The following is a 24340-nucleotide window of genomic DNA, read 5'->3' on the forward strand; positions in this document are numbered from 1 at the left end:
CCCAGAGAGAGGGAGGTAGTGCCCGCGCTCACTCCCAGGGTCATTATGCATCCAGTGGACGCGGACTGTATGCCCAGGCCAGACGAGCAGCACTAGGGACACATCAGTCCCCTCGGCTTTGGCTGTGTCCCAATTAAGTGTCCACCCAACCATGGGACAGGCCACTGGCCTCCGCCTGCCCCAGCCTCTGACTCATCGACTAGAATCCTACACACCCCTCCCTGCACACCCCCCTGTCACTCCCCCCTCCCTCCCCCCAACCCCCCCCCCCCCCCCCCGCGATTGTTGGGAAGTCCCTCCCTAAGTCACTCCTAAGGCTTACTGAGGATTGCTAGAGTGCTAGAGGGGACCCTAGAACTTTGACTGCTTGTAGGAGGTCCTGATACTAGGCCCTGTGACAGCCACGTCTCTCAGGTCACTGTTTCTCTTAGGTGAGTGCCCTAAGGAAGGTTTTTGCCGGCAGCCCTGGGCAGGGATGGGCAGGGCTGGACTGGGCAGGGCTGGGCAGGGTAGGGTGGAACCAGCCCTTGCCCTTTGGTGGTTCTATTACAGGGCAGCCCGGATATAAAACGGGTTGCCTGGCTGTGGGTCCTCACCCGAGCGCTTAAAAGGGACTTGGTAATACTCCATTGTAGGCACACACAAAAGGTTAATAAAAGGTTTATTTACAAGGGAAGGGGAAATGAGGGAATGTACAACTCAGGGAGAAAATAGGGAAATAAAGTCTTAAATGCGTCCTACCCGATCCACCGACCTGGAAACCCAATGGCATTCTGAGAACTGGCCAAGAGCCGAGAGCTGGCGGAGAGCCAAAAGGAGCCACCCCAAGGCCCACGTGTCTGGTTTTATACCAAACCTGGCTGCTTAACCCCACCCTCAGGTCCCAGCAACCTTCCCTTTGGTGGTGATGGGATTTGTCTTTCCCAGCGTCCTGATGGCTTTGGTCTGGAGTGGGGGTGGAGTCCACAAAGCCTGTATGGATTAGCTTAGGACATTCTTTTCCCCCTAACAATTCAAGGCCATGATCTGGGGCCCTAGCTGTCACCCTAGAACTCTTGAGCCCCAGCTGGGAGTTGTGCCCTGGGTTCCAAGTTCTAGACGGGCAAATAGATCTGGCCCTAGGAGACTGCCCCAGGGAGCCGCTGCCCGCTGTCCTCCATAGCTGGGGTGACTCAGCCCTGCAACCATGCCAAGCTGGTGTTAGATGAGAGGGAGGAGCAGTACCCAGAGAGAGCTCTGGAGGGAGGAGGAGCCTGGAAGTGGGAGGGGAGAGATGCTTCTTTCACTTTCCTTAACACCTTTGGGTATAGTGGAGAGCTAGTCAGGATAGGGAATCACCCTTCCTAGACAGAGTGGGCAGATTGGCCTTGCGCCTGACTGTGTGGAGGGGTATATCTAAGGTGCAGAGAGCCAGTTTGGGGGTGGGGACAGTGGAGGCATGGGGAGGCTGCCAAAGTACAAATCCAGGGTGTGGCAAATTTGGTGCTGAGCCAGCTAGGAAGGGCAGAAGCCATGGATACCTGAGCCTGCTCTGTGCTCCAGAACAGCCATGGCTCCAAAGCGCAAGCTTCCGGTATCTCATGAGGTCCCTGAGAAAAAGAAGGGGCGGCAGGGGGCAGAGGAGGAGGACAGCTTCCGCTCAGCAGCCAAGGCCCTGAGGGCTGCACCCACAGAGAAGCGCATCATCCGAGTGGACCCTGCATGCCCACTCAGCAGCAATCCTGAGACCCAGGTAAGCTGCAGCCCTCCTCTGAAAGTGCAAATACTTTGAGACCTGCTTCCTAGCCTCTAGGGTTCAACTCTGTAATTCAAGTCTCCTAAGTAAACAACGTTCTCCCCAAATCCCAAAGGTCAGGCAGGGCTATATCCCATCATAGCAGCAGGTCGTGTCTGCTCTTCCCTGAGCTTCTCAGGTGCCCCCACCTATATCCCCTCAAACCAGATCCCCCTGAGATCCCTCATGGGGCAGGATTGTGTCCCTATCGAATGTCCAAGGAAGAACCATGTCTCCCTCAGATTCCCCCACCCAGGACACAGCCATGTTCTAGATCCTCCCCCACCATGCCCAAGATTAGCCGTGTCCCCTCATACTGCATCCCCCAGAGCTGAGCCCTAACCCTCTCATGCTTTCCAAGACGGCTTCCTCTGAAGGCCCAGTCTGTCAGGCCTTGGTGAGTAGGCTGCCTCCTGCCCTGCCCAGCCCCCGCCAGTGTGCTGCAGCAGTTACCCTGTCCCACACTGGGGCAGCCCAAGCCAGCCCACCCTCCCCACACCCTTCCCGGCCACAGGTACATGAAGACTATGACTGCACCCTAAACCAGACCAATATCGGGAACAACAACAATAAGTTCTATGTCATCCAGCTACTAAAAGAAGGTGATGGCTTTGCCTGCTGGAACCGCTGGGGCCGTGTGGTGAGTGCCACCTCCCTCGTGCCCACCTCCTCCCTACCATTCCTTGCTTGGTACCTGCCCCCGCTCCCTCCAGTCCCCAAGCTTACTCAGCCCAAAAGGCCACAGCTGTCCACTGTGCCCCCTCCCACTCGCCACCTGTCCAGGGGGCTAGATACAGGGTCTGGCACCGCAGAGTCCAGCAAATGCTTATGGTGAGCACGCCCCTGAAGGCTGTCTGTTGCAGGGGGAGGTGGGCCGGTCAAAGCTCAGCCACTTTGCATTACTGGAGGATGCAAAGAAGGACTTTGAGAAGAAATTTCGGGACAAAACCAAGAACAGCTGGGCAGAGCGCAACCACTTTGTGGCCCACCCTGGGAAGTACACACTTATCGAAGTGCAGGCGGAGGATGATGCCCAGGAAGCTGTGGTGAAGGTAAAATGGCCTGGGATAGCAGGTGGGTCCTGGGCCAAGGGAAGGGACTGGAGGAGAGACCCACGGGCTCTGCCGCGGCCCGGCTGTGGAAACTCAGGCACAGATGTCCCTGCTCTGGCCTCAGCCTGGCTTTTCTCTGTCTAGTGCCGGGCCCTGCTCCAGGTGCGGGAGCCCAGTTCAGCTGCTCCTGCACCCATGTTCTCTCTCTGCTAGATGGACGGAGGCCCAGTGAAGACCGTGCGTCAGCGGGTGCGGCCCTGTTCTCTGGATGCAGCTACACAGAAGCTTATCACCAACATCTTCAGCAAGGACATGTTCAAGAACTCCATGGCCCAAATGAACCTGGGTGAGGGGAGAGGGGCCAGGCAGGGTGGCAGGGGCCCAGGAGATGGGACCGTGGGTCTGAGTCTCCCTGCTCGCCCTCTCCCCCTAGATGTGAAGAAGATGCCCCTGGGAAAGCTGAGCAAGCAGCAGATTGCACGGGGCTTTGAGGCCTTGGAGGCCCTGGAGGAAGCCCTGAAAGCCCCCACAGATCATGCCCGCAGCCTGGAGGAACTGTCCTCCCACTTCTACACGGTCATCCCCCACAACTTCGGCCGCAACCGGCCCCCACTCATCAACTCCCCTGAGCTCTTGCAGGCCAAGAAAGACATGCTGCTGGTAAGGGCTGGCAGGTGGGCAGGCAGTGGGAGTACTGGACAGGCAGGGCTAGGGACATGGGGACAGGTGGTCAAGAAGGCACAGAGAGAGAGACTGCAGTGGGCAGACTGAAGGACAGGGGAGTGGAAGGACAGACAGAGAAATGGAAGGAGGACGAGCAGGTGGACGGACATGGGGTGGCCATGTTACCTGCAGTGGGAGGGAGGGGGAGCTGGGATCAGGTGGGCAGTCAAGCAGCTGATGCCCTTTGCCGTAGGTGCTGGCGGACATCGAGCTGGCCCAGGCACTGCAGGCAGCTCCCGAGGAGGAGGAGAAAGTGGAGGAGGTGCCACACCCCCTGGACCGAGATTACCAACTCCTCAAATGCCAGCTCCAGCTGCTGGACTCAAAGGCACCAGAGTACCAGGTGGGCCAGGCTCACAGTAGACACCATATCTCTGCCCACCAGCCTGAGGAAGACTTCTGGGACTAGGAGTCTAGTGGGGGTCATTCACATGCCTCTCAATCTTGCCACCCAACTTCTGCTCTCCCCACAGGTGATACTTACCTACTTAAAACAGACCGGCAACAACCACAGTTGCCCTGCTCTTCAGCATGTTTGGAAAGTGAACCGAGAAGGCGAGGTGAGAGAAGTTTCCCCCAATCTCCTCCCCCATCATCACCGTGTCCCTTAGAGAGACGATCTCAGCCTTTCTGCTCTTAGCGAGTCTGTTTAGGAACGCTGGCCAATTTCTGCCAGGCCTAGGCCTTGTGCATGTATGTGTGAGTGACCAGAGGAACCCTCGGCCTTGGTCACCGCCTCTGCAAAGCAGGGAGAACTGCCTGAGCTTGGATGGTATGACTCTCCCATTTCCAACGTCCTCCCCCCTCAGGAAGACAGGTTCCAGGCCCACTCCAAGCTGGGTAATCGGAGGCTGCTTTGGCATGGCACCAACGTGGCTGTGGTGGCCGCCATTCTCACCAGTGGGCTCCGCATCATGCCACATTCTGGTGGCCGTGTTGGCAAGGGCATCTACTTTGCCTCGGAGAACAGCAAGTCAGCTGGCTATGGTGAGGCACCCCTCAGGGCCAAGTTCTGGGCAGGTATGGGGACCCTAGGAGGCTTGGGCCCTACCCTTGTCCACTGGAAACCCAGTGGATCCTCGAAAGGAGCCATTGATTGGTTTCTGATCAGAGTGCTCAGCAGGGCATCCTGGGGCTTGGGGAGACTCCGAGTGTACCCAGTGGTCAGGGACAACTTCTTAGAGGTGATACAGATAAGACAAGCAAGGCAACCAGGCCAGGAGGGCCTGAAAGAGGAAATTTAGCAGAGGCTGGGAGTTTGTGGAAGGTTAGGCCTCCAAGCAGAGCCTGACAATATACCATAGAGCAAAGGTTTAGCATGGGCAGGGACCTTGGGCGTTCCAGAAGATCAAGGGAGCCATGTGGCATCCAGCTGGTCTTATGTATGGCAGGCCCACAGCTGCAGCCATGACTGAGGCAGAGGTTGAGGGGAGGCCTTACAGTCACACAGGTCATATGTGATGGCACCTAAGGCAGTGTAGGTGGGGGAGTATCAGGACCTGTGGGAGGTGGAATGGGCAGCATATGGGAAAAGGTCCAGGGTGTCTCTGATAACCCTCAAGTTTCAGTCCAAAGGTATCCTCACTGACATGACCTCCCCACACTGACTTCTCAGCCCAGGCTGACCCCATCATTAGTGACTCCACTACCCACCCATCCAAGAGAGCAAGGTCCAAGGATTCATCCAAGGACAGGTGGGGCTGAAGTTCTAGGATGTTCTGAGGTTGCCCAAAGCCAAGGGGTCCACCAGGAGGGCAGAGGAGTCTGAGAAGGAAGGGAGGGTGACCTCAGGAGAGCCAGTACAAGCAGGTCCCAGGTAGGGGGTGAAGGATGCCATTGGAAAAGCAGCAGGCCAGGGAGAAAAGCTCCCACCTCAGATTTGGTCACCGGGAAGCCATTTTTTACCTTGGTGGGGCCAAATGGAGGTACAGAGGCCTGGCTGCAGAGGCCCCAAGAGTGAGGGAGGAAGGTATGAGGGAGCACAGCCAGAACAAGGGGTGCTTTAGGATGGAAGAAGAGAGGGCACTTTTCTGGTATGGGGCAGCAAAACCAGAGGCAATAACTAGAGTAGAGGAGCCCAGGGAGTCAAGCAAGAGGGGCCAGACTGTCCACCTGAACCTCCCTGTGTCCCACAGTTACGGGCATGTCCTGCGGGACCCATTGCATTGGCTACATGTTCCTGGGTGAGGTAGCACTGGGCAGAGAGCACCACATCACCATTGATGAGCCCAGCTTGAAGCAGCCACCCCCTGGCTTTGACAGTGTCATTGCACGAGGCCACACAGAGCCCGGTGAGTCCCAAGAAGCTGGGTGGGCCTGACAATAGAGGTAGGACTGAGATAGGGGACCAGGAGGCTTTCAGGGAGGAGGTGAGCAAGGAAGGGGTTGTTAAGAGGGACAAAACCAAGCAGGCTTTCTCTCTGCAGTAGTTCACTTTGTCATTCAACAAACATTTGCTGATTCAACAAATCACTCCTGGGCACCAGGAGGGCTTCAGAGAAGTGATGTGATGACAAGTAGTGATTTAGACGTTGCCAAGGTGGGAATGAGCAGGCATTCCCTGAAACAGAAGTAGACAGCATAGTGGGGCAGGACTTACTGTTGAGATCAGGCACCATGACCCTTGCTGTGCCCTGCAGATCCGACCGAGGACACAGAACTGGAACTGGATGGCCAGCGAGTAGCAGTGCCCCAGGGCCGACCTGTGCCCTGCGCAGCATTCAGCAGCTCCAGCTTCTCCCAGAGCGAGTACCTCATCTACCAAGAGAGCCAGTGCCGCCTGCGCTACCTGCTGGAGGTTCACCTCTGAGCTACCACCCGGGCCCCCAGGGCCCTGCTGGGAACTAGACCATCACCTCCAATCTTCCTGCCCACCTCTGACGTCCCCGTATACCCCTTCTAGCTTCCAAATCTCCCTTCTGTGTCCCAGACAGTGATCCCCCAATCCTTGTTAGCCTTGGTATGGCTGTGCCCCCCAGGGTCTCACCTCCTTAGATGATGGGCATGCTAGGCTGGCATTATTACTGGGAAATGGAGAAGCAGCCTATTAAAGGCTGTGTGGTTAGAGGGGCACAGGCTAAAAGTGGGCCAGATTCTACATCCACCCAGGCTGTACCCTGGCCCAAACTGTCCACCTGAGAGGTATGATCACCAAGGTAAGCTGAACTTTAAGCATCACAAGCAAGTTCATTAAAGATGTAAATTCACTCCCTCACCCACCCATCCCTGCCCCAGCTTCTCCTTGACTGCACTGCAGCTGCACCAGACCTGGACCTCCTTTCTCCATAGCAACTCATCACGACACTCCAGCCCCACACCAGGGAGCATGCACTCACAAGGGTTGATATGGGACAGACACACGCACACACACACACACACACACACACACACTCCTGCCCTGATCAACCTTACATCCATCACTGCAACAACAAACGTCTTTTGATAATTGAGTCTTCAAAGAGGACCCTGACCCCAAATTAGCCACTTGGCGAACCCCCTGGTGAGTCTGTCCTTTAGGCCCGGTACTGCCAGGTAAATCAAAGTTTTCATATCTCAGCATCCTCATGTGACTTATGTCTGAATATTATAAATGAGTTGAACATACATCAGAGGGGCACAGCTCTGCAGTCATTAAAGGAATGCCCGCTGTCACCCCAGATAACCCCTGTCTACAAACGAAAGATGGAGATGCCGGAGAGCAGGTCAGGATCCAGCCCGCGATCAGACTGCTTTGGGCTGTCATGTCTCTGCAGTCGCCTTTAACCCGACACCGTTGCTCAGCCTTTTTTTCCCTTCATGATTGGCATTCCTGGCACTCCTGAAGAATATACGACAATTGTCTTATAGAATCTCTTTCAATTTGGCTTTGTCCAAGTTTTGGCAAGATTAGATTCAAGTATTGCCTTTTATGCAGGAACATTATATAAATGAGGTGTTCTCAGTACATGTAGCAGAAAGGACATGTCTCATACTTGGTCATATTAACTTTGATTGCTTAATTCCGGTGGCGTCTACCAGGTTTCTCCACTGAGGAGGTACCATTTCTCCTGTTTGTAAATTTCCCAGGAATCTTTGGGAAAATATTTTGCAATTTAAATGCCCCTTTCCTCATTAACCTTCACCCACTGACTTATAATATCCATTGATGATTTTTACCTGAAAGGGATGATCTGAATCGATTTTTGCTAAGGTGGTTGCAAATGGTAGTTATTTGATTTCATCATTTCTTTCATATTTATTAAATAATATTCCCCTTTCTTTACTATCACTATGTATTTCTGGATTCTTATTTTATGCAATGCACTATATAGTCCATTCTATATATTATTCTCATTACTTATTTTGACCTCCAGATTATCCCATATTGACCAATAAAGGTCCTTGAAGCTGATTTCTGTGTCTCCATCATTTCTTGAGCTCATTAAATGCCTTACTTTCTGGCCTCACAAAATGTCCCAGGTTCCTCTTGCACAAACTTGGAATTAGACATTTTTCCAAGGAGCCTTGGTTCCCTCGAGCAGGAAATGGTAATTTAGAATTCAAGCTCTGGCTAATGGCTGTGCTTCTTGGCACTGGGGCCTTTACGTCCTTGTAGCAAGAGTGCTAGGAAAGAGTACCCATAAATAAACAAAAACATATCTGTCTGTATTTCTCCAATTCCAATGAAACACTACAGGCTTCTTCCACTCTTCTCAAATTCCACATTTATACCTTCCTGCTCTAATGGTAAGAACCTTGGTTGCTACCAGTCCCCCACACACACAACAATTTTTTTCTCAGTCCCACATAAAAAGGCATTTAGAAACTGCTATACTATTCATGCCATTGTGAAAAATAAACTTTCTAAGCAGAGCTCAAATTTTAGTGACTCTTATTCAAGATTATCTTTCTGTCTTTAGACTAAAGGTCGATGATCAACATGTTAGTTGGATTAGTTATTTATGTCCCTTTAATGTAGTTATGCTATTAACTTGAAATATAGGTAGGTTCATTTGTTTCTATTTATATTCACTTTTAGGGGCTTTTCCCCATCTTCACTGACCTATTTTTCTTTCAATGTGCAGAACATTAACATAGTCCAAAAGGCCTAATCTATACAAAAATGCATGCTCAGAATTGTCCATCTCCTAGCTCGTCACTCCATTCCCACTTACCTGCTGCACGAAGCCAATGCCATTAGTTTCTGGTTAATCCTGCATTTCGTTTTGCCAATTAAACAACAGATAAACTACAGAGTGCTTTAATTTTTAATTTATTTGAGTAATTTTTAAGGGAACATGTACTCTCCAACCCACCACAATCCCCATCTGTCCCTGTTACCTTCTCCAGCCCACCTTTCTCATTTGCTGCTCCCATCTGGCCCTGCTAAGTCACCTCCAGACCCTGATAGCTCAAGGGCTGCCTCAGGCCTACAGATCTAATTGGGCAGGGAAGAGAGAAAGGTGTTGGCCTTTCCCTTCCTGGAACGAATTTCACCTCCCGGAAGCAAATCCATGTTCAAGTTGTGGCCAAGTATAGGAAGTAGTGTCCATGTGCACAGAGCCTAAGAAACAAAGTATAGCTCAGCTTGTGATCTGGGACATATTCCTTCCCTCTCTGGATGCCAGTTTTCTCATCTGAATTATGGAAAATTATATTGAGGCCCTCTGAATTCCAGCAAGAAACAAGTTGAACTTGGAGTTCTAGGTTGTCTCCACCACCTACTCTGTGTTGATGCTAACTATACCTGTGATGGGCCCTAGGGGCACTGGTATGAGCAAGACACAGGCCAAGTCCCTGCTGTGATGGAGCTTACTGCGCAGTGAAACAGGCTCTGAACAAAGACAGGTACATAGATATGGAATAGCACATCAGGCAGGAGAAGAGCCAAAAATAAGAATAAAGCAGAGTGAAAGGATTAGTGATGGGAAGGTAGAACAATTTTACAAAAGATAGTCACTGAAGGCCTCTCTCAAGCGGCATCCTGAACTGGTGAGGGGGCAAGCTGTGGGAAGGGTATTTTGACAGAGGAAACTGCAAGTGCAAAGGTCCTGAGGTGGACAGTTTGACATGTAGAAGGATCAGCAAGATGATTGCTTTGGCTGGAAGCTTGGTAGGCAAGGTGGAAGGTGAGGTCGGTGAGGTGGGAAGAGGGCCAATCAGCAGAGAGGAAGGCCAATCTGAGCAACAGATATTCTATTCTGATGGAATATTCTACTCTGAGAAATTTCTCAGAGAAATTCTGCTCTAAGGGATGAGAATAGTGTCAGGATCTGATCTGTCTTCAGGTGCTATGTAGAAAATGGATTCTAGGATGCGTCAGTCAAGATGCTGTCAGCAAAACTGAAATCACTGTAGGTTTTCTGAGCAAGAGGAATTTGATACAGGGAAGGAATTGAACTACTAAAGGGGATGATGAGACATTCCAAAGATTAGCAACTAAGCTTAGGCTGGGGGACTGGTGGAAGACAATTGTTATTCTAAGGCTCAGCAGGGCAGCCTGCCTGGAGGGAACCAGGGCCATGGAGAGAGAGGCTGTCTTCTATGGAGGTAGACCCAGAGCCCAGAGCTGAGCATGAGAAAGAGAGTATCCCTATTTTCTCCCTTCACCCTCCAGTCCTGCTGGTTACTCCCATTGATTGAATATATCCAAAATTTGATTGGCAAAGGAAGCTAAAGGGCAGAGCAGCACTGTGGAAAATGGGGGAATGGATCTGAAGCAAATGACTAGCATGAGGTGCAGAGGCAGAGGCCAGGAGATCCGTTAGGAGGACACTGAAACAGTCCAGGTGAGAGATGTGGCTGGGACTAGTGCAGTGGTGGTGGGAGAAATGACTGGATTCAGGTATGTTAATGAAGTTTAGAGGCAGCAATGAGAACTTCAGAGATGGAGTTTACTCTAAGGTGGACTGTGAGGAGCAGGTTGGCTGTTTTGAACAGGAAGTTTGAGATGCCCAGCAGTCAGCATTCTGATGGAGATATTGAAGAGGAAGCTGGACACTCAAATCACAGGTTCAGGGAAGAGGAAGGAGCTTCAGATACAAATGCAAGCCATCAATTTATCGATGGGGTCTTGCCGTGGGTGTGGGTGACTTCACTTGGGGGACATATCCCACTGGAGTCACAGGACTTTCCCTGAGCTGACCATCTGGGCAGGGAGGGGGGTGAGGTTAGGGGTGCCTGGCTGGCTAGGACTGGGACTCCTGCCTAATCAAAGGGACGGTATCTTATTTCCGAGATCTGTAATCCAATTGGGAGTTGGGGAGGGGTGATTTCTTAAAATAAAGTCAGGGTGTTCTTAGTAAACAAGCCTTAGGACTTGTTTGAGCAGCAAAAACAAACAAAACCAGCAATTGTTCCCTATGGACGCCTTTCATTTATTCCACATGCTATCATGAAGCACCTGTTCTGTGCCAAGCTAATAAATACTAGCTGAGTGCCTACTATGTGCCAAGTCCTGTGATTTTTCTCTCATTTTACCTAGCCTCCTCTCTTTTTGAAAGAGCTAGCCCTCCTGGGAGCCAGAGGGTATCTAGGGGTCTCCTTGCTCTAGCTCTTGTCTCACTGGCACCTCAGTACAAGGACTGTATGATCTGATCACTCCCCCTGATGGGGATGGGAGGGGAGGACTGATGGGGAGCTACCTCGGGACAGCAGAACAGGGTCTGGTTGACTCCAAAGTCCACACTAACATCCTAAGCCTAGACTCCAGCCTGTGCCTATTCTGCCCCTCGCAGGCACCCCCAGGCACTTTCACAGCAGGGCCTACAGCCTTCAGCTGGCAGCTGCTAGGACCCAGGGGGCTGGTGTGGTGCCAGGCCCTGCCCCTCCCTTACCAGCTCTGTGTGTCTCCAAAGGCACATCAGAGTGACAGCCAGTACCGTCTCCAGCTGGGGCTGAGTAGCTGGGGCAGAGGAGAAAGCCGGCAGGCCCGGTCTTGCACCCCTGATGGGACCAGCCAAGCCCCACAGAGGATGGCAGCCTGGGCAAGGGAGCCAGTACCTGGGCAGCCTATGAGGTGAGATGCCAGAGGAGCATGGGCCTGGTGATGGGGGGAGGGAGGGGAAGGGAACATTCCTTTTTGCTCTCTGCATCCTAGCGCAGGGTGAAGCCTGAGCACTTGAATGGCCAACACCACAGGGCTGAATGCCACAGAGGTAGCAGGCTCGATGGCCTTGGTCCTGGCGGCAGTCGTGGAGGCGGCAGCACTGCTGGGCAACGGTGCACTGCTGGTCGTGGTGCTGCGCACGCCAGGACTGCGCGACGCGCTCTACCTGATGCACCTGTGCATCGTGGACCTGCTGGCAGCGGCCTCCATTATGCCACTAGGCCTGCTGACCGCGCAGCCACCGGGGCTGGGTCGCATGCACCTGGGCCCCGCACCCTGCCGTGTGGCGCGTTTCCTCTCCGCTGTGCTACTGCCCGCCTGCACTCTTGGCGTGGCAGCGCTCGGCCTAGCACGCTACCGCCTCATAGTGCAACCGCTGCGGCCAAGTGCTTGGCCTCCGCCTACTCTGGTGCTCACCACCCTGTGGGCTGTGGCCGGGCTGCTGGGCGCACTCTCCTTGCTCGGGCCGCCTTCCGTACCGCCCCCTGCCCCGGGTCGCTGCTCGGTGCTAGCGGGGGGCCTTGGCCCTTTCCGGCCGCTCTGGGCTCTGGTGGCCTTCGCGCTGCCCACCTTCCTGCTGCTTGGGGCCTATAGCGGCATTTTCCTTGTGGCGCGCCGCGCTGCCCTGCGGCCCCCACTGCCGGCGCGCGGGCCGCGTCCACGCTCCGACTCTCTGGATAGCCGCCTCTCCATTTTGCCACCCCTCCAGCCTCGCCTGCCGGGGGGCAAAGCAGCCCTAGCCCCATCGCTGGCCGTAGGCCAATTTGCAGCCTGCTGGCTTCCTTATGGCTGTGCATGTCTAGCACCTGCTGCGCAGGCCGCAAGAGTGGAGACTGCAGTCACCTGGGTAGCCTACTCGGCCTTCGCAGTTCACCCCTTCCTGTATGGCCTACTGCAGCGCCCGGTTCGCCGGACCCTGGGCCGCCTGGCTCGCCAAGTCCTGCTGAGGCCACCATGGGCCTGCACTCCGAGGACCTGGCATCCACGGGCACTTTTGCGGCACCTCCAGGGACCTTCAGACGGCCCTGCCCTAGGTCATTCTGAGGCACCAGAACAAGACTCGGATTTGACAAGAGGGGAGAGTCTGCACATACCAGAAGCTACATGAGAGCTCTCTCTCCCAAGCTGAGCCCAGGACTGGAGAACCGAGGGTGGTATCAGAGGGACCCATCCAGCCTCCTGCACAGGTTGTAGCAGGGGTCCTGCCTAGATTTCTGGCTCCAAATGGGAGAAAGTGTACCTGGGCCTGGTGAGGCCCAAAGGCTTCTGGCAGCCAGGAATACTAGGTTCTGGACCCCACTCTACATGGCCTTGCGCACAAAACTACCTGTTCATGGGCCTGTTTTCCCTTCCCTACTCTGGACCATGACTAAAGACTCCTCCAGCTAGCTGTTTTGGGTGGTCCCCAGGCCAAAGAAGCAGTAGAGGTGCCAGGGACACAGATAAGAGGGCCCTAGCATTTACAGCCAAAGGGGTGGGCCAAGCAGGGCAGGGTCTGCATTACAGCCACAGCAGGAGGAGCCAATAGGGAGCCTGCCCTGACCTCTGCACTGAGGAGAAACTGGACAAAGCTACTGTACTCCTCCATCACCTTCTAAAATGCCTGGAAAACAGCTGGATCAGATTGGTGCCAGAGGCAGGAGGCTGGATAACATGATCCTCAAAGGGCCATGAAGTCCCAGACTGGCATGTACAAGGGACCAGGGTCCAACTGGGACTGATGGATTCACCAATTGGGGGTCCTCTGGGACCTCAGCTGCACCCATTTTCAGGGGTTTGCCCTCCCAATACCCACAGTGTTTCACAGCTTCCTGGTCTCTGAGAATATTTATTCAAAAACAGGAATTGAAAAAAACTGTACAGAGTGTCTGCTGCTGAGAGCTCGGCCCCTGCCCCATGCCACTCCCCCAGCTACCTGGCAGTGCTCCCTCTCTGGGTCGCATTCTGCCAAGCCCAACCAGTCCATTCCAGTTAAAAGGGTTTCAGTGGAAGCAGCAGGAATCTGCAGGGAGGTGGGGAGAAGCATGGCCCCCAGCTGGCCCCCAGCTCTCCTCCCTGATCCCCACAGGGGGGTAGTAGGCTGGGAAGCCCTAAGGGGCGGGGAGTGCATGAATGACTCCCCAAAGTAGGGGCACTAAGGATGCTCCCTGCATTCAAGAACAGAGCTAAGGGGTGGAACCCTTACCCTGGGGCCAAGGCTCCCAGAACACTAGGCCAGAAACTCCCCCAATTCTGAGAGAAGAAACTCCCACATACTGGGACAGGGGCAGGGAGGTGCATCCATGCGTCTGGGCATTAGCGGCATTTGGGACCCCAGGGTGGAGTTTCCTTGGGCAGATAGAGTGTGGAGACAGCCCCCGGCCGGTGGTCCTGCCCACCCCCCAAGCCTGTGCCTCAGTTGGCCTCAGTAGGGGGAGAATTTCTGCCGCTCAGATTTCTTGCTCCCATTAGCTGCTGCCATCTTGGCAGTGTAGGCAGCCAAGCCCGGTGGCGGCCCTGGAGAGGCAGGTGGTAGAGCCAAGAAGGGCACAGGCTTGAGGCCGATGAAGTTGGAGAGGGAGATGGCATAGGGTGTGCCCAACAGGCCTGGAGGAGCTGTGGGCAGGGCAGTCAGGGGCGGTGAGAAGGGGGCAGGCAGGTCTGCAGGGGCTGAGCCGGGCGTCCCCCCAGAGGTAGACTTGGCCGTTTCTAGACTGGAAAGAGGGATATTGGGGGGAGATGAAAGGGAAGAGGGGGATGAGAGAGGGGAAAGTGAGGGCAAATATAGGGGTGAGATTAGATGAAAAATAGGAGAGAGAAATTGAGGAGACCGCTGACGTGGGGATGGATGGGTTTGGGGAGAAGACGGGAAAGCAGAAAGGTGAGGCTGGGAAGACAGGACAAGCGGATATAGCATGGGGTGTGGGGATCAAAGGGGAGGCTGAAGACCCAGGGAAAATAGAAAGGGATGGGCAAGGACATGAGGGACAGAGGGGGAAGATGGGGCAACATGGAACGAGTTAGGCAGGATTGGGGTAGCAGAAGACAGACCCAGATGGAGAAAGGAGGTCAGCTCTCCCCATCCCACCTGGCAGTTTCTTGGGTGTGTAAACCCCATGATCTGCAACATGCCTGCTCCCCCATACTCACCAGGCAGTGATGAGGTACTGGGCCAGGGCGATGGAGACTGGCGAACCAGTGATGGTCACGTGCCGCTCACCAGCGCCCTCCGCTTGGTTCCCAATCTTGATATGTGCCCCTGACATCTGCCGGATCTCACTGATCTTGCTGCCCTGGCGCCCGATCACACAGCCAATCAGCTGGGGGGAGGGCGGAATTCAAACCGAGGTGAGGCCCAGACCCCAAGTAGCATCTCCCCACCCACAAACACCCATTCCCTGCTTACGTCATTGGGAACCAGGAACTCCTGTGAGCTGGTCTGTGTGCCAGGATCCAGTCCTGAGTGGGGAGAAGAGGGATCAGGCATGGTGCTGGGCCTTTCCTGCCTCCTTACCATTCTAGGGGGGGCAGCCCAGCCCCTTGAGATCCGCCCCTGCCTCCTTCTGCAGGACTCTCACCTGGCACCATGCTGGGTGAGGCAAAGGGTACGGCGTGGCCTGAGAGCTGCTGAAGCTTGGTGACCTGCGCCAGAGAAGGAGGGTCAGAAGTCAGAGGAGGCGTGGTTCAGGAGGGGCCTTGTTGGGCTGTGGGTCACTCACCTCAGCTGGAGTCACAGCCCCATACTGACCCTGGACAGAGAAGCCCTGTGGGTGAAAAGCAGGTTATTGTGACAGATCCAGGCAGTTTGTCTAGACTCACTCCTACCCACTTTCATGGACCCCCAATTCCTTCTTCCACCCACTCCCCCATCTCAATCTCTTCTCCAGTAATGCTTCCCACCCCGCCCTCTGGTCCCCCTCACCTGGTTGGTGGAGAGAAGGACAGTACCTAAGGAGAGGCTTGGATGATATGGAATAGTGGCTCCTTTGGGTGGGGACTGGAAGGTACAAGTGGGGAGATTCTGTCAGAACCCTCTCAGGCCCTACTGACACCCCCTACAAAGGACATATGTCCTTAAGGCCTTCCCTGTTACGCACAGGTAAATACATCCCAACATGCTGGAGCTCTTAATGCATCCCTGTAGCCCCCGCCTGCCCCCACCTGGCATCATGTGTAGGGCTTAGGGTGTGTCCGAGGCAGGCTCAGGGACCATCGCCTGCGCCCTCCCTCCCTTCCCTAGGGTGGTACCTCCAGGATAACAGCACAGATCTGGCGCACACACAGGATGATGGCATCAGGCACACCAGACACAGTGACAGCACGCTCTGTGGAGTTGGGGAGCAGATCCCCTGCCACCTGCACCTGAGCACCAGTAGTCTGCAAGCAGAGAACAGGGGCCACTTCTGGCTACTCCCATATCCCAGAGAAGGGCTACCCAGGCCCAGAGGTCCCAAAAGGAAAAGAGGCCATAGCCCAGAACCCCATTCAGCAGCGGCGGATTGGGCTGCCTGGGAGGGTGTCCCCTTCTTCTCACCTCTCGGATTTCTTTGATCTTGGTGCCGGCCTTCCCAATCAGTGAGCCACACTGGCTGGCAGGGATAACCAGGCGCAGGGTCACTGGAGGCCTGGAGACATTCCCGCCATTTGCAGGCGCGGCACAAAGGTCCTGGGCAAGAAAACTGTGAGTTGGCTATGCGCATCCCTGCTGCTCCCCCTTTCTGATAAGGGATGAAGGGGGAACCCTGCCCCAAGTCCCACTTCAAAAAGAGAACACTGCCTGGGCTTGGCCTCCCCCCAACCCAGAGGCCTGTTCCTCCCAAGAACCTCCCTTGGTCTCCCCCACCCGGGGCCAGCACAGACCTCGTCCAACTTGAAGGCGATCATGGAGACCGCGTGGAAGACGGCTGCCGTTGACCCAGTGATGGTGGTGATGCGCTCGGGGCAGGAGCCCTCAGAGATGGTGATCCGGGCACTGCTCTGTGAGCACAGGACAAGAGCTGGGCAGCGGGGCTAGGGCTCTGCTTCCTCACCAGGAGCCTGTCTGCCCACCCACTCACCAGACCCGAGCCAAGGCAGGAGAGCACCTCCCTCTGGGGCACTCAGACGGGTTCAGAGAGAAGATGGGGCAGGGATCTCCTCCGCTACCCTGCAAATCAGGTGTCCTGGATTCCTCCCCCAAACTCCATCCTCACCTGCTCCCGGATTCGCTTTACAGTCTCTCCTTTCTGTGGGAGACAAAATAGAATCACTTTTAGCTTGAGCAGCCATTGTCTCCTCTCCTGGCCTCAGGTTAAGGGGACACACAGGACAAAACTGGGCACCTACCTTCCCAATTATGCTGCCCACCTCCTGCAAGCAAGATAAGAGTAAAGTCAGGGGGTGCCAATATTCCATGTGCAGGGATCCCCTCAGCCAAGCTGGAGGCTCCACCTGAGATCAAATTCAAGCTGGCCAGGCCTTACCTCACCTTGCCCTCTGCCCCCTCCCAAGCCACAGGGGAACCCCACCCCCCACCCCACCACGCACCTTCCCATGCATCAGCATCCGCAGCGTGAGGGTGATGCTGAGCTCTGGCTCCTCCTCCAGCCCCGCATCTGAGCCGCTCATCCTGTCAGGCGGGGCTGGGGCCACAGCGGCCTGGGAGTGTGTCCACACTGCAGCCTGGCTGGCCCTGGTGGGGTGGCGGGAAAGGGGTTAGGAAGGAACCCAGCTCTCTTTTGTGTTCCCTGCCCTGATGTGGGGCCCCCAGAGCTGGGCTGGCCAAACCCTCAGAAAAGGCAGACAGAGTGGAGCCCAAGCTTCAAATGCCCTGCTAGCCAGCCTGCTTGTGTGCGGCTCTCGAGCTGCGTGACCCCGGGCAGCTCATTTAACCCAGCTGATGCTCAGCTTCTCCATGTGTGAGAAGGGGACACAAGTTCCAAACCCTATAGAGTTACGAGTATTAAAATGAGAGAAGCGCATATGTGAGGGGGAACCCAATCTCCACGAGTATTCTTCCCTTCCCCCCATATTAGTAGAATTAACTAGGGGAGGTCTGCTGCACCATGTGGGTACTCCCTGGCCAGGGATCGAACTCGTGCTGCAGTGGCCTAAGGAAATCCAAAGAGGAGGAGACCCCTCTCTCACCTCTTAAAAATGGGGGCCTTGAAGGTTTAGTTAAGGTTGAAAGGTTACTTCAAACAAGAGTCACTTGTGTCCAGGGGCCAAAGCCCCACTGACTAGAGAGAAAGATACAGCAGCCCGGGGGTGGGGGGGGGCGGGTGTCGAAAGGAGGAAAGAAGTGAGGATGGTGAGGCTCTAGAAGGGGCCCTCTTGCTCCTGCTTCCCTCTGCCTGGCAAAGGCTTTTGGGGGTGGTCTGGGCACCCCACCTCTAGAGGCACTAAAGGTCACTGGAGTCAAAGCTCCCTGCAGACAGCTCCAAGCAGGAATCACTCGGCATTACAGCGTAGGGAACGGGTGTCAGGGGATCACAGTCTGCATAATGGTGTTCCCAGCCGGCTCCTAAGTGCTGAGGAGGTAAGAAGTGTCCAGACTGGCCACATTCCCAGCCTGGGGCACTTTCTACTGTACCAGAAACAAGTCATTTGGGCTCTGAGTCTCAATTTCTTTACCCATAAAATAGAGAAAATACTTCCCTCTGGGACCGGGTGATGGGTAAGAAAGGAATTTGGGGGGCTGGGGAATGTCAAGGCGTTTAACTGATGAAGGAAGGAGGAGCCAGAGATTAGCTGCTAGGATTAGCCCAGCAGCCAGCCCTCCCCACCCCTCCCCACCCGACCCTATTTCATGCCCCTACTTAATCCTGAACCTTAATCCTGCGTGGAAATCCCTCTCCTCCAAAGGCTGTCAGCCACCAAGGCTCAGCCTTGATGAGGAGCTCACTGGGGGACCAGAAAGCTGGTGCCAAGTCTGAGCCAAGATTGAGTCCTAACCCTGCAAATTCCTCCTGCCCGCAGGGTGTGGGAGTGAAGGATGAGTGTTCTGGGCCCAGAGCACTCTAGAAACCTCTGGGCACCTTCCTCCTCAGCCCCCTGCTGTATCCTCACATAAGGATCAAGGGCATGGAGCTCTATCCAGTGCCCTCTTCTGAAGCCCCTGGCGAATTAGACTTGGGCATGGAGTGGGAAGGGGGTGTGTCGCAGTCTGCTTCTTGCTCAGGAAACCTGAGCAAGCCACTGTGGCATGAGGTTCTGTTTCTTCATCTTATATAATGGAGGTGACAACCCTGTCTCCCTTCCAAGCACCTGAAAATTGTTGCCAACCCAGGCACCTGCTCCTCTATTCAAGTTCTGTCCATAGAACCTCCAGAGGTCAGAGGTTGACGGTGGATGCACTGTGCTCTCTCAACATCCTGGCCAGTCTCACGCTGGCTGCCCTTGCAAATAACATTCCCCCAGCTGCCTGCACTTCCCCCATCAAAGCACTTGTGATGACGTGCTTGGTTTCTGTCTCCCTGGACAGCCAAGCCCAGGAGCCCCTTAGAGCAGGAGCCAAGGCAGCCTCCTTCTCCTTGTGTCCCTGGCGCGCCATCCCAAGCCAAGCCAGAGAAGGTGCTTGGAACACACTGGTTAGCGGAACAGTTCAATTTACTAAAGGGGAACCTGATGCCTTGAGAGGGTCTGTAACCTGCCCAAGGTCACAGAGAGGTGGGGCTCGGTGGCACTAGCTGGGTCCTGCCTGCTAGCTTGGGGCTCTCTGTCATAGCCCCAATCTGCCTCCCCTTTCCTGCTGCTCCTGGGCCTGTCAGTCCTTTTCCTAGAGTGGGGGATCTTCAAAGGTGAGGACCAGGCTTTAGTCATTTCTGAGACCTTTGCCTGGCTAGCAGACAGCTTGTCCAGAGCCATGGTCTTAAGCTCCAGAATTTTGGGGGGCTCACGGACCTTTGTGGTGTTAACTATTGGGAGACCTGATATTGTTCCCATACCATTTCCACATCACTTCTTATAAGTATAAAGCTCCAGGAAAAATAGGGCAGAAGGACTGGAATGTGGCCAGAACTAGGGCTCCTGCCCTGACAAAGATACCTAGGTCTGCAGCAAAGCCCCACTCCCCCAAATTCAGTGGGTCACCTTAGGCACTCACATGACTTGGACCTCAGTTTACCCACCTGTTCTATGACTGTGTGCAGGGGAGGGGGGAGAGATGTCCTTTGTGTCCTTCCTGTTCTGAGGGATCCTCAAGGTCTCTGCTATCTTTAGGTGGAATCAAGGGGTGCTGACACATATCCCAAATTATTCACCTAAGTTGTCCTGAGAATAAGCAGCCTTATTAGCCTTCACTAGGGCTCTGGAGAGTCATTTGCTGCCCCAGCCTGGTGGGTCCTGAGTCCCTGCTGGGCTGCCCACACGGCAGTAATGAGACATACCACACTGACCTCCAGCTCACCTCTGGGGGTGCCCAGCCCCGTCTGGTCAGCAGGGCTCCCTGGCAGAACATACCAAGCTCAGACCAGGCCTCTGACCTCGAACGTTCCCTCCTGCTCCCCAGCTCCCCTCCCCAGATGCAGTGCCCACTCCTTCTGTCCCTGGCTTCTTGCCACTCAGGCTGAAGGGGGCGGAGGGGGGGGTGACAGCTGTGTAAGCGATGGTAGCTGCCCCTTCCTGCCCCTCCCCCCCAGCTGTCTCTCTCTCATGACAGCTGCCCAATCAAAGGGCCGGGGGCTTAGCCAGCTACCCCCCCCCCACCGCCCCACACATGCAGGGATCAAGTGTCCACCCTGGCTTTGTTCTGGAGCAAGAACAATCCGGAGAGGGGAGGGCTCTGGGGCCAGGCAATTCAAGTGAACTAACCCGCCCCTTGGGGGATTCCCTCGGCAGGCCAGAGTGTCTGGACCAGCTAAGGCTTATGACCCACCTGGACAAGGAAGTAGAGTAGCTTCAACCTCCAAAGTTCATCCCCCACCTCACTTCTCTCAACATTCCTCTTAGCATCTCCAATCCCCCATTAAGCAGCCTCCTTCCACTCCTGCTCCACAGCAGCCATGCTGGCCACACCCAGTGATGCTGGGGAATAGCTCAGGGCATCAGGCGAGGCAGGGCGTGGCAGGGAGGTGGACAGTGGGTCTGGGGGGTGGCCAGCATTGAGGGATCCTGACTCCCCTGACCCCTTCTCTGGGCATGCTCACCCTCCCTGATTAACCAGGCCTCCACAAGAACTGCACAGCATTTTCAGATACATGCACCCATACCCCCAGCTTCTCAGCCGTACAGTCTCCTAGAATGGTCATTCATACCCAGTTCTTGGGAGAGTTGGCTGGAGGGGGGAAGGACAGAAGGACGTATAGCCTGGGGTCCTCAAGTTCTAGACCTTGACCAGGATTATCTGTGGACTCGGTGCCTGGTGGCAAAAGGAAGCTCTGGGTGCTAGAAATGCTACATACAGCCTACCCAAGGAGGCTTCAGACCAAGGGAAACTGAAACAGGCTCAGGTGCAAGAGAAAGCGCACAGCCCCACCCACTGGTACCCAGCATCTCACTGTCTCACCCAACTGAGAAAGATCTGTCTAGCTTCCATTCTTCATGCTGGCGACTAGGTCACTCCGCTGCTCAACAGCCATCCTTGGCTCCCCAGTGCCCAAGAAATAAATCCTGATCTCCATAGACAGGCACTCAAGGTCCTTCATGATCTGGCTCTTGCCAACTTCTCTTGTCTCATCTCCACCCCCACCCCCACACACATCAAGCTGCAAAACATGCCTAGCACCTCCAGGCCTCTGGGCCTTTGCCCAGGCTGATCCGAGATTGAAATGCCCATCCTCCCCACTCTCTGTCAAAATCCTTCTCAAATACCACCTCCTGGTGAAACCATCTCCAACCTTTCAATTCAGATGTAGTCACTCAGGCCTATGTGCCTGCAACTTAAAGAAGCCCCCATGGGGAATTTCTGAGCTGCTCTTTTTTTTTTTTAAATTTTTGTACGGAAGAACTGGAGTGTAGGCCAGAGGTGCGGGGAGTGAGACGATTCACCAGAGACAGAGTGGGGAGCAGAACAAGCAGATTTACTGAAATACACTGCTGAGGGGAGCAGTGGGCGAGTCGGGAGAGATCTGCTGCACCAAGTGGGTCAGCTCCCTGGCCTGGGATTGAACTCAGGCTGTGGTGATGATAGTGCTGGGACTAACCCCTAGGCCACCAGGGAGACCCTGAGCCTGTCTTTCTACTATACAGAGAGCTTCAGGTGAACAGGAGACAAGACCAAACTCAGTGTGCAGGAAGAAGACAGGACCCACAGAGCCTGGATGCATTAGGGGCCAGAGCTGAGGCTAAGGGTCCCTGAGGTACAGTGGGGGTGGGGTGAGAGAACCCAGAGCATGGATCTACTTACATGGGATGCTTAGTTTTTTTCTCAGCACTCCATCCCCTGCTCCAGTTGTTTCTCTGGGACTAGGGGCTCCCTGAGCCCATCACTAGGATGGGGGATTTACACTACGTCTTGAGATGTCTGGGGAGCCAGAGTGGGTTTCTCCATGGGGCAGGGGTTCTAGAAGAACTGGAGTATGGCATAGGTTTTGCCAAGTTGGGCTCAACCTGTCACCTCTGGAAGGGACTCACCAATCAAGAGAGGAATCGAAGGCCCAGAGAGGAAGGGAATTGTTTGTAAGGTCCTATGAGAGGCAACTGGAAGAGCTAGGAGGACCCAGGAGTCTACCTGTATGACTCAGAGATCCTTCCTCAAGAGGTCAGTACCACTGGGCAAATGTGATGGAGGCTAGAGGGGAGGCAGCGATGGGCGCAGGGAGGGTGGACACAGCCTATCTGGGGACATAGGGCGGGGCAAACCAGCCTCCCTCTGGCCTGGGCCTGCCAGGGTGTGTGGGCCGCCCGCTCCCAGCCCCCCACCCTGAGCATGCAAGAAGAACAATCCCCTTGTGTTTGGGCAGCCTGAGGCTGCATGCTGATGAAGACTGGGGGTTGGGGGCAGGGATGGGGGTGCCTTGGAGGTTGAGGGGGTTCCAGGGCTAGAAGGGACTAGAGACCTTCAGATAGGAAAAGGGTAGAGTTCCAGGTGTTGGCTCTGAGACAATGAGGGTAACCCCAGGAAACAGTGAGGGCCAGAGCTGAGGTTTAAGCTCCTGAGGGTCTAAGATCTCTTTGTGGAGGAAGGAAGCCCCTGGGACACATGCCCTGTTGGTCCCACCAGGTGATCATCCTGGGCTTGGTGGGAACAAGAGCCTATATTCTGGGAGGAGACAATGCAACTGACCCTGGGTGCATCCCCTTGCAGACCACTCCCAGGATGCTGGGGCCGGGTGGGGCACTGGGTGCCACAGGTCTCAAGATGGCGGGCCTGGGATAGGGGAGTGAAGAGGCGGGCACCTCCCTCTCATGGCCAGGCAGTCTGGAGGGCCAGGCTAAAGTGTGTAGCCTGAGCGCCACCCCCCGCCCCCAACCAGGACCCCAGTACCAGCTAGGAAATTAAGTCAGTGCTGAGGGGCTGAAGAGTCACAGGGCAGGAAGGACCACTTTTGAGCCCCCAACTAGCATCTCCACATACTCCTCCCTGGAGGTCTGGTCTGACCCCCCTCCCTACCCCCAAAGACTGCAGAGAATGGGAAGGGGTGTGTACTGGGCCAGGAACTGCATGAGAATGGCAGATGGAGACAGGGATGGGGCAGACCCAGCACCCAGGTCAGGAGATGGAGAGAAGAGCAGGTCCAATGGACAGAAACAGCAGATGGGATGAGGACCTCAAATCTGGGGTCTCAGGTCTCCTGGAAGCCGCTCTCCAGTACTGGGGGCTCCTCTGACGACCAGCGCCCCCCACCTGTGCAGGCCTAGGCCCATGTGGAGCGCTGAACGTGTTCCTCGCAGTCTCCCAGTCCCGAAAACCCGGGATCCTGGCCTGTGGATTCAGGCGCGGGTTCCCCGCCCCCGGCCGAACCCCCAAACTTCGCGGCGGGGTGCCCCGCCCGGCCCGCGCCCTACCTCTCTGGAGCTGTCCTGCGGCGGCGGCGCGGCGCGGCGGTTGGGCCGCTCAGTCCCACATTGTCCCCGGGAGAGGCGGCCGCTCACAACTGCGAGTGACATCAGCTGCGAACAATGAGGGGTTTGACAGGCGCGGAGCCCGGCCGGCCCGGAGCCCGGCTCCGCACCCCCCCACCCCGGCCAGCCCGGCCCGGCCCCTCCCCGCCCCCTCCCCGGATCCGATTACAGCGCGGCGGGCCCGCCCCAGCGCCCCAGTGCCGCAGCCGCCCGCCCCGCCCCGCGCGCCGCGGAGCGCCCCGAGCGGCGGCCGCTTCCGGGAGGGCCGGGCGACCCTCCCCTGGCAGCTCCCCCAGGTCCTGGGAGTCGGGGGCGAGCGGGGGTTCCGGCCTGAGGCGCGGTCCCAGCCGCGATCCTCCCCGCGTCGCCCGCGCCGCGCCCGGCTCCGAGCCCCTCCGCTCCCCGCCGGCCAGTTCCTCCGGCCGGCCGCCAGCCCCGTGCCTCCGCCGAGTCCCCGCACCCCCACTCCGGCCTCCGCCCGGCCGCCAGCCCCCGCGCTGCCCCGCTGCCCCTCGCTCCTGTGTCGGGACCCTCGGAGCTCGGGCTTCGACCCTTTGCGGGGCCGCATTCCCCGCTCTCCTTGCTTCTGCGCCGTCGGTTCCCCGACCCGGACTCTCCCCCGCCAACGCCCCTTGTTTTCACACCCTCAGCCACCCGCAGCTTTCGCAGGGCCCGGCCCGTGTCCACCTGGGACAGGTTGCGGGGCCAACTGGAGGAGGGGCTGGAGAGCGCTGTGACCCTAGT

The 24340-nt window shown here is 55.9% G+C and overlaps 3 protein-coding genes across 7 annotated transcripts; 2 read left to right on the top strand and 1 right to left on the bottom strand.

The window, feature by feature from the left end:
- The first annotated feature begins 281 nt into the window (after positions 1 to 281).
- Positions 282 to 7933, top strand: PARP3 (poly(ADP-ribose) polymerase family member 3). Of its 2 annotated transcripts, none has more exons than XM_037530009.2 (11): positions 282 to 431; positions 1543 to 1732; positions 2289 to 2414; positions 2638 to 2826; positions 3040 to 3172; positions 3260 to 3486; positions 3743 to 3892; positions 4023 to 4109; positions 4359 to 4536; positions 5685 to 5840; positions 6189 to 7933. In XM_037530009.2, exons 2-11 carry the CDS (start codon positions 1550 to 1552, stop codon positions 6356 to 6358), a joined length of 1599 nt encoding a protein of 532 aa, XP_037385906.1. In that variant the 5' UTR covers positions 282 to 431; positions 1543 to 1549; the 3' UTR covers positions 6359 to 7933. The 2 variants fall into 2 exon arrangements, with proteins under 2 accessions (XP_037385906.1, XP_037385914.1); XM_037530017.2 differs by having other exon boundaries at positions 1548 to 1732.
- On the bottom strand, positions 7273 to 23694 carry PCBP4 (poly(rC) binding protein 4). Of its 4 annotated transcripts, none has more exons than XM_054694316.1 (13): positions 23540 to 23694; positions 17141 to 17285; positions 16940 to 16963; positions 16807 to 16839; positions 16475 to 16591; positions 16149 to 16280; positions 15863 to 15991; positions 15537 to 15611; positions 15334 to 15378; positions 15193 to 15256; positions 15021 to 15073; positions 14765 to 14934; positions 7273 to 7366 (listed from the first exon to the last, which is right to left on the bottom strand). In XM_054694316.1, exons 2-13 carry the CDS (start codon positions 17219 to 17221, stop codon positions 7288 to 7290), a joined length of 1002 nt encoding a protein of 333 aa, XP_054550291.1. In that variant the 5' UTR covers positions 17222 to 17285; positions 23540 to 23694; the 3' UTR covers positions 7273 to 7287. The 4 variants fall into 4 exon arrangements, with proteins under 4 accessions (XP_054550291.1, XP_037385933.1, XP_037385925.1 ...); XM_037530036.2 differs by lacking the exon at positions 7273 to 7366 and adding an exon at positions 8797 to 9091; XM_037530028.2 differs by lacking the exon at positions 7273 to 7366 and adding an exon at positions 13452 to 14328.
- On the top strand, positions 11652 to 12743 carry GPR62 (G protein-coupled receptor 62). Its single transcript, XM_037501525.1, has one exon. It carries the CDS (start codon positions 11652 to 11654, stop codon positions 12741 to 12743), a length of 1092 nt encoding a protein of 363 aa, XP_037357422.1.
- Positions 23695 to 24340: the final 646 nt, after the last annotated feature.

Source organism: Talpa occidentalis, unplaced genomic scaffold (assembly GCF_014898055.3).
Source record: "Talpa occidentalis isolate TD23 unplaced genomic scaffold, MPIMG_talOcc4v2.1 talOcc4.10, whole genome shotgun sequence".
Classification (NCBI taxonomy): domain Eukaryota; kingdom Metazoa; phylum Chordata; class Mammalia; order Eulipotyphla; family Talpidae; genus Talpa; species Talpa occidentalis.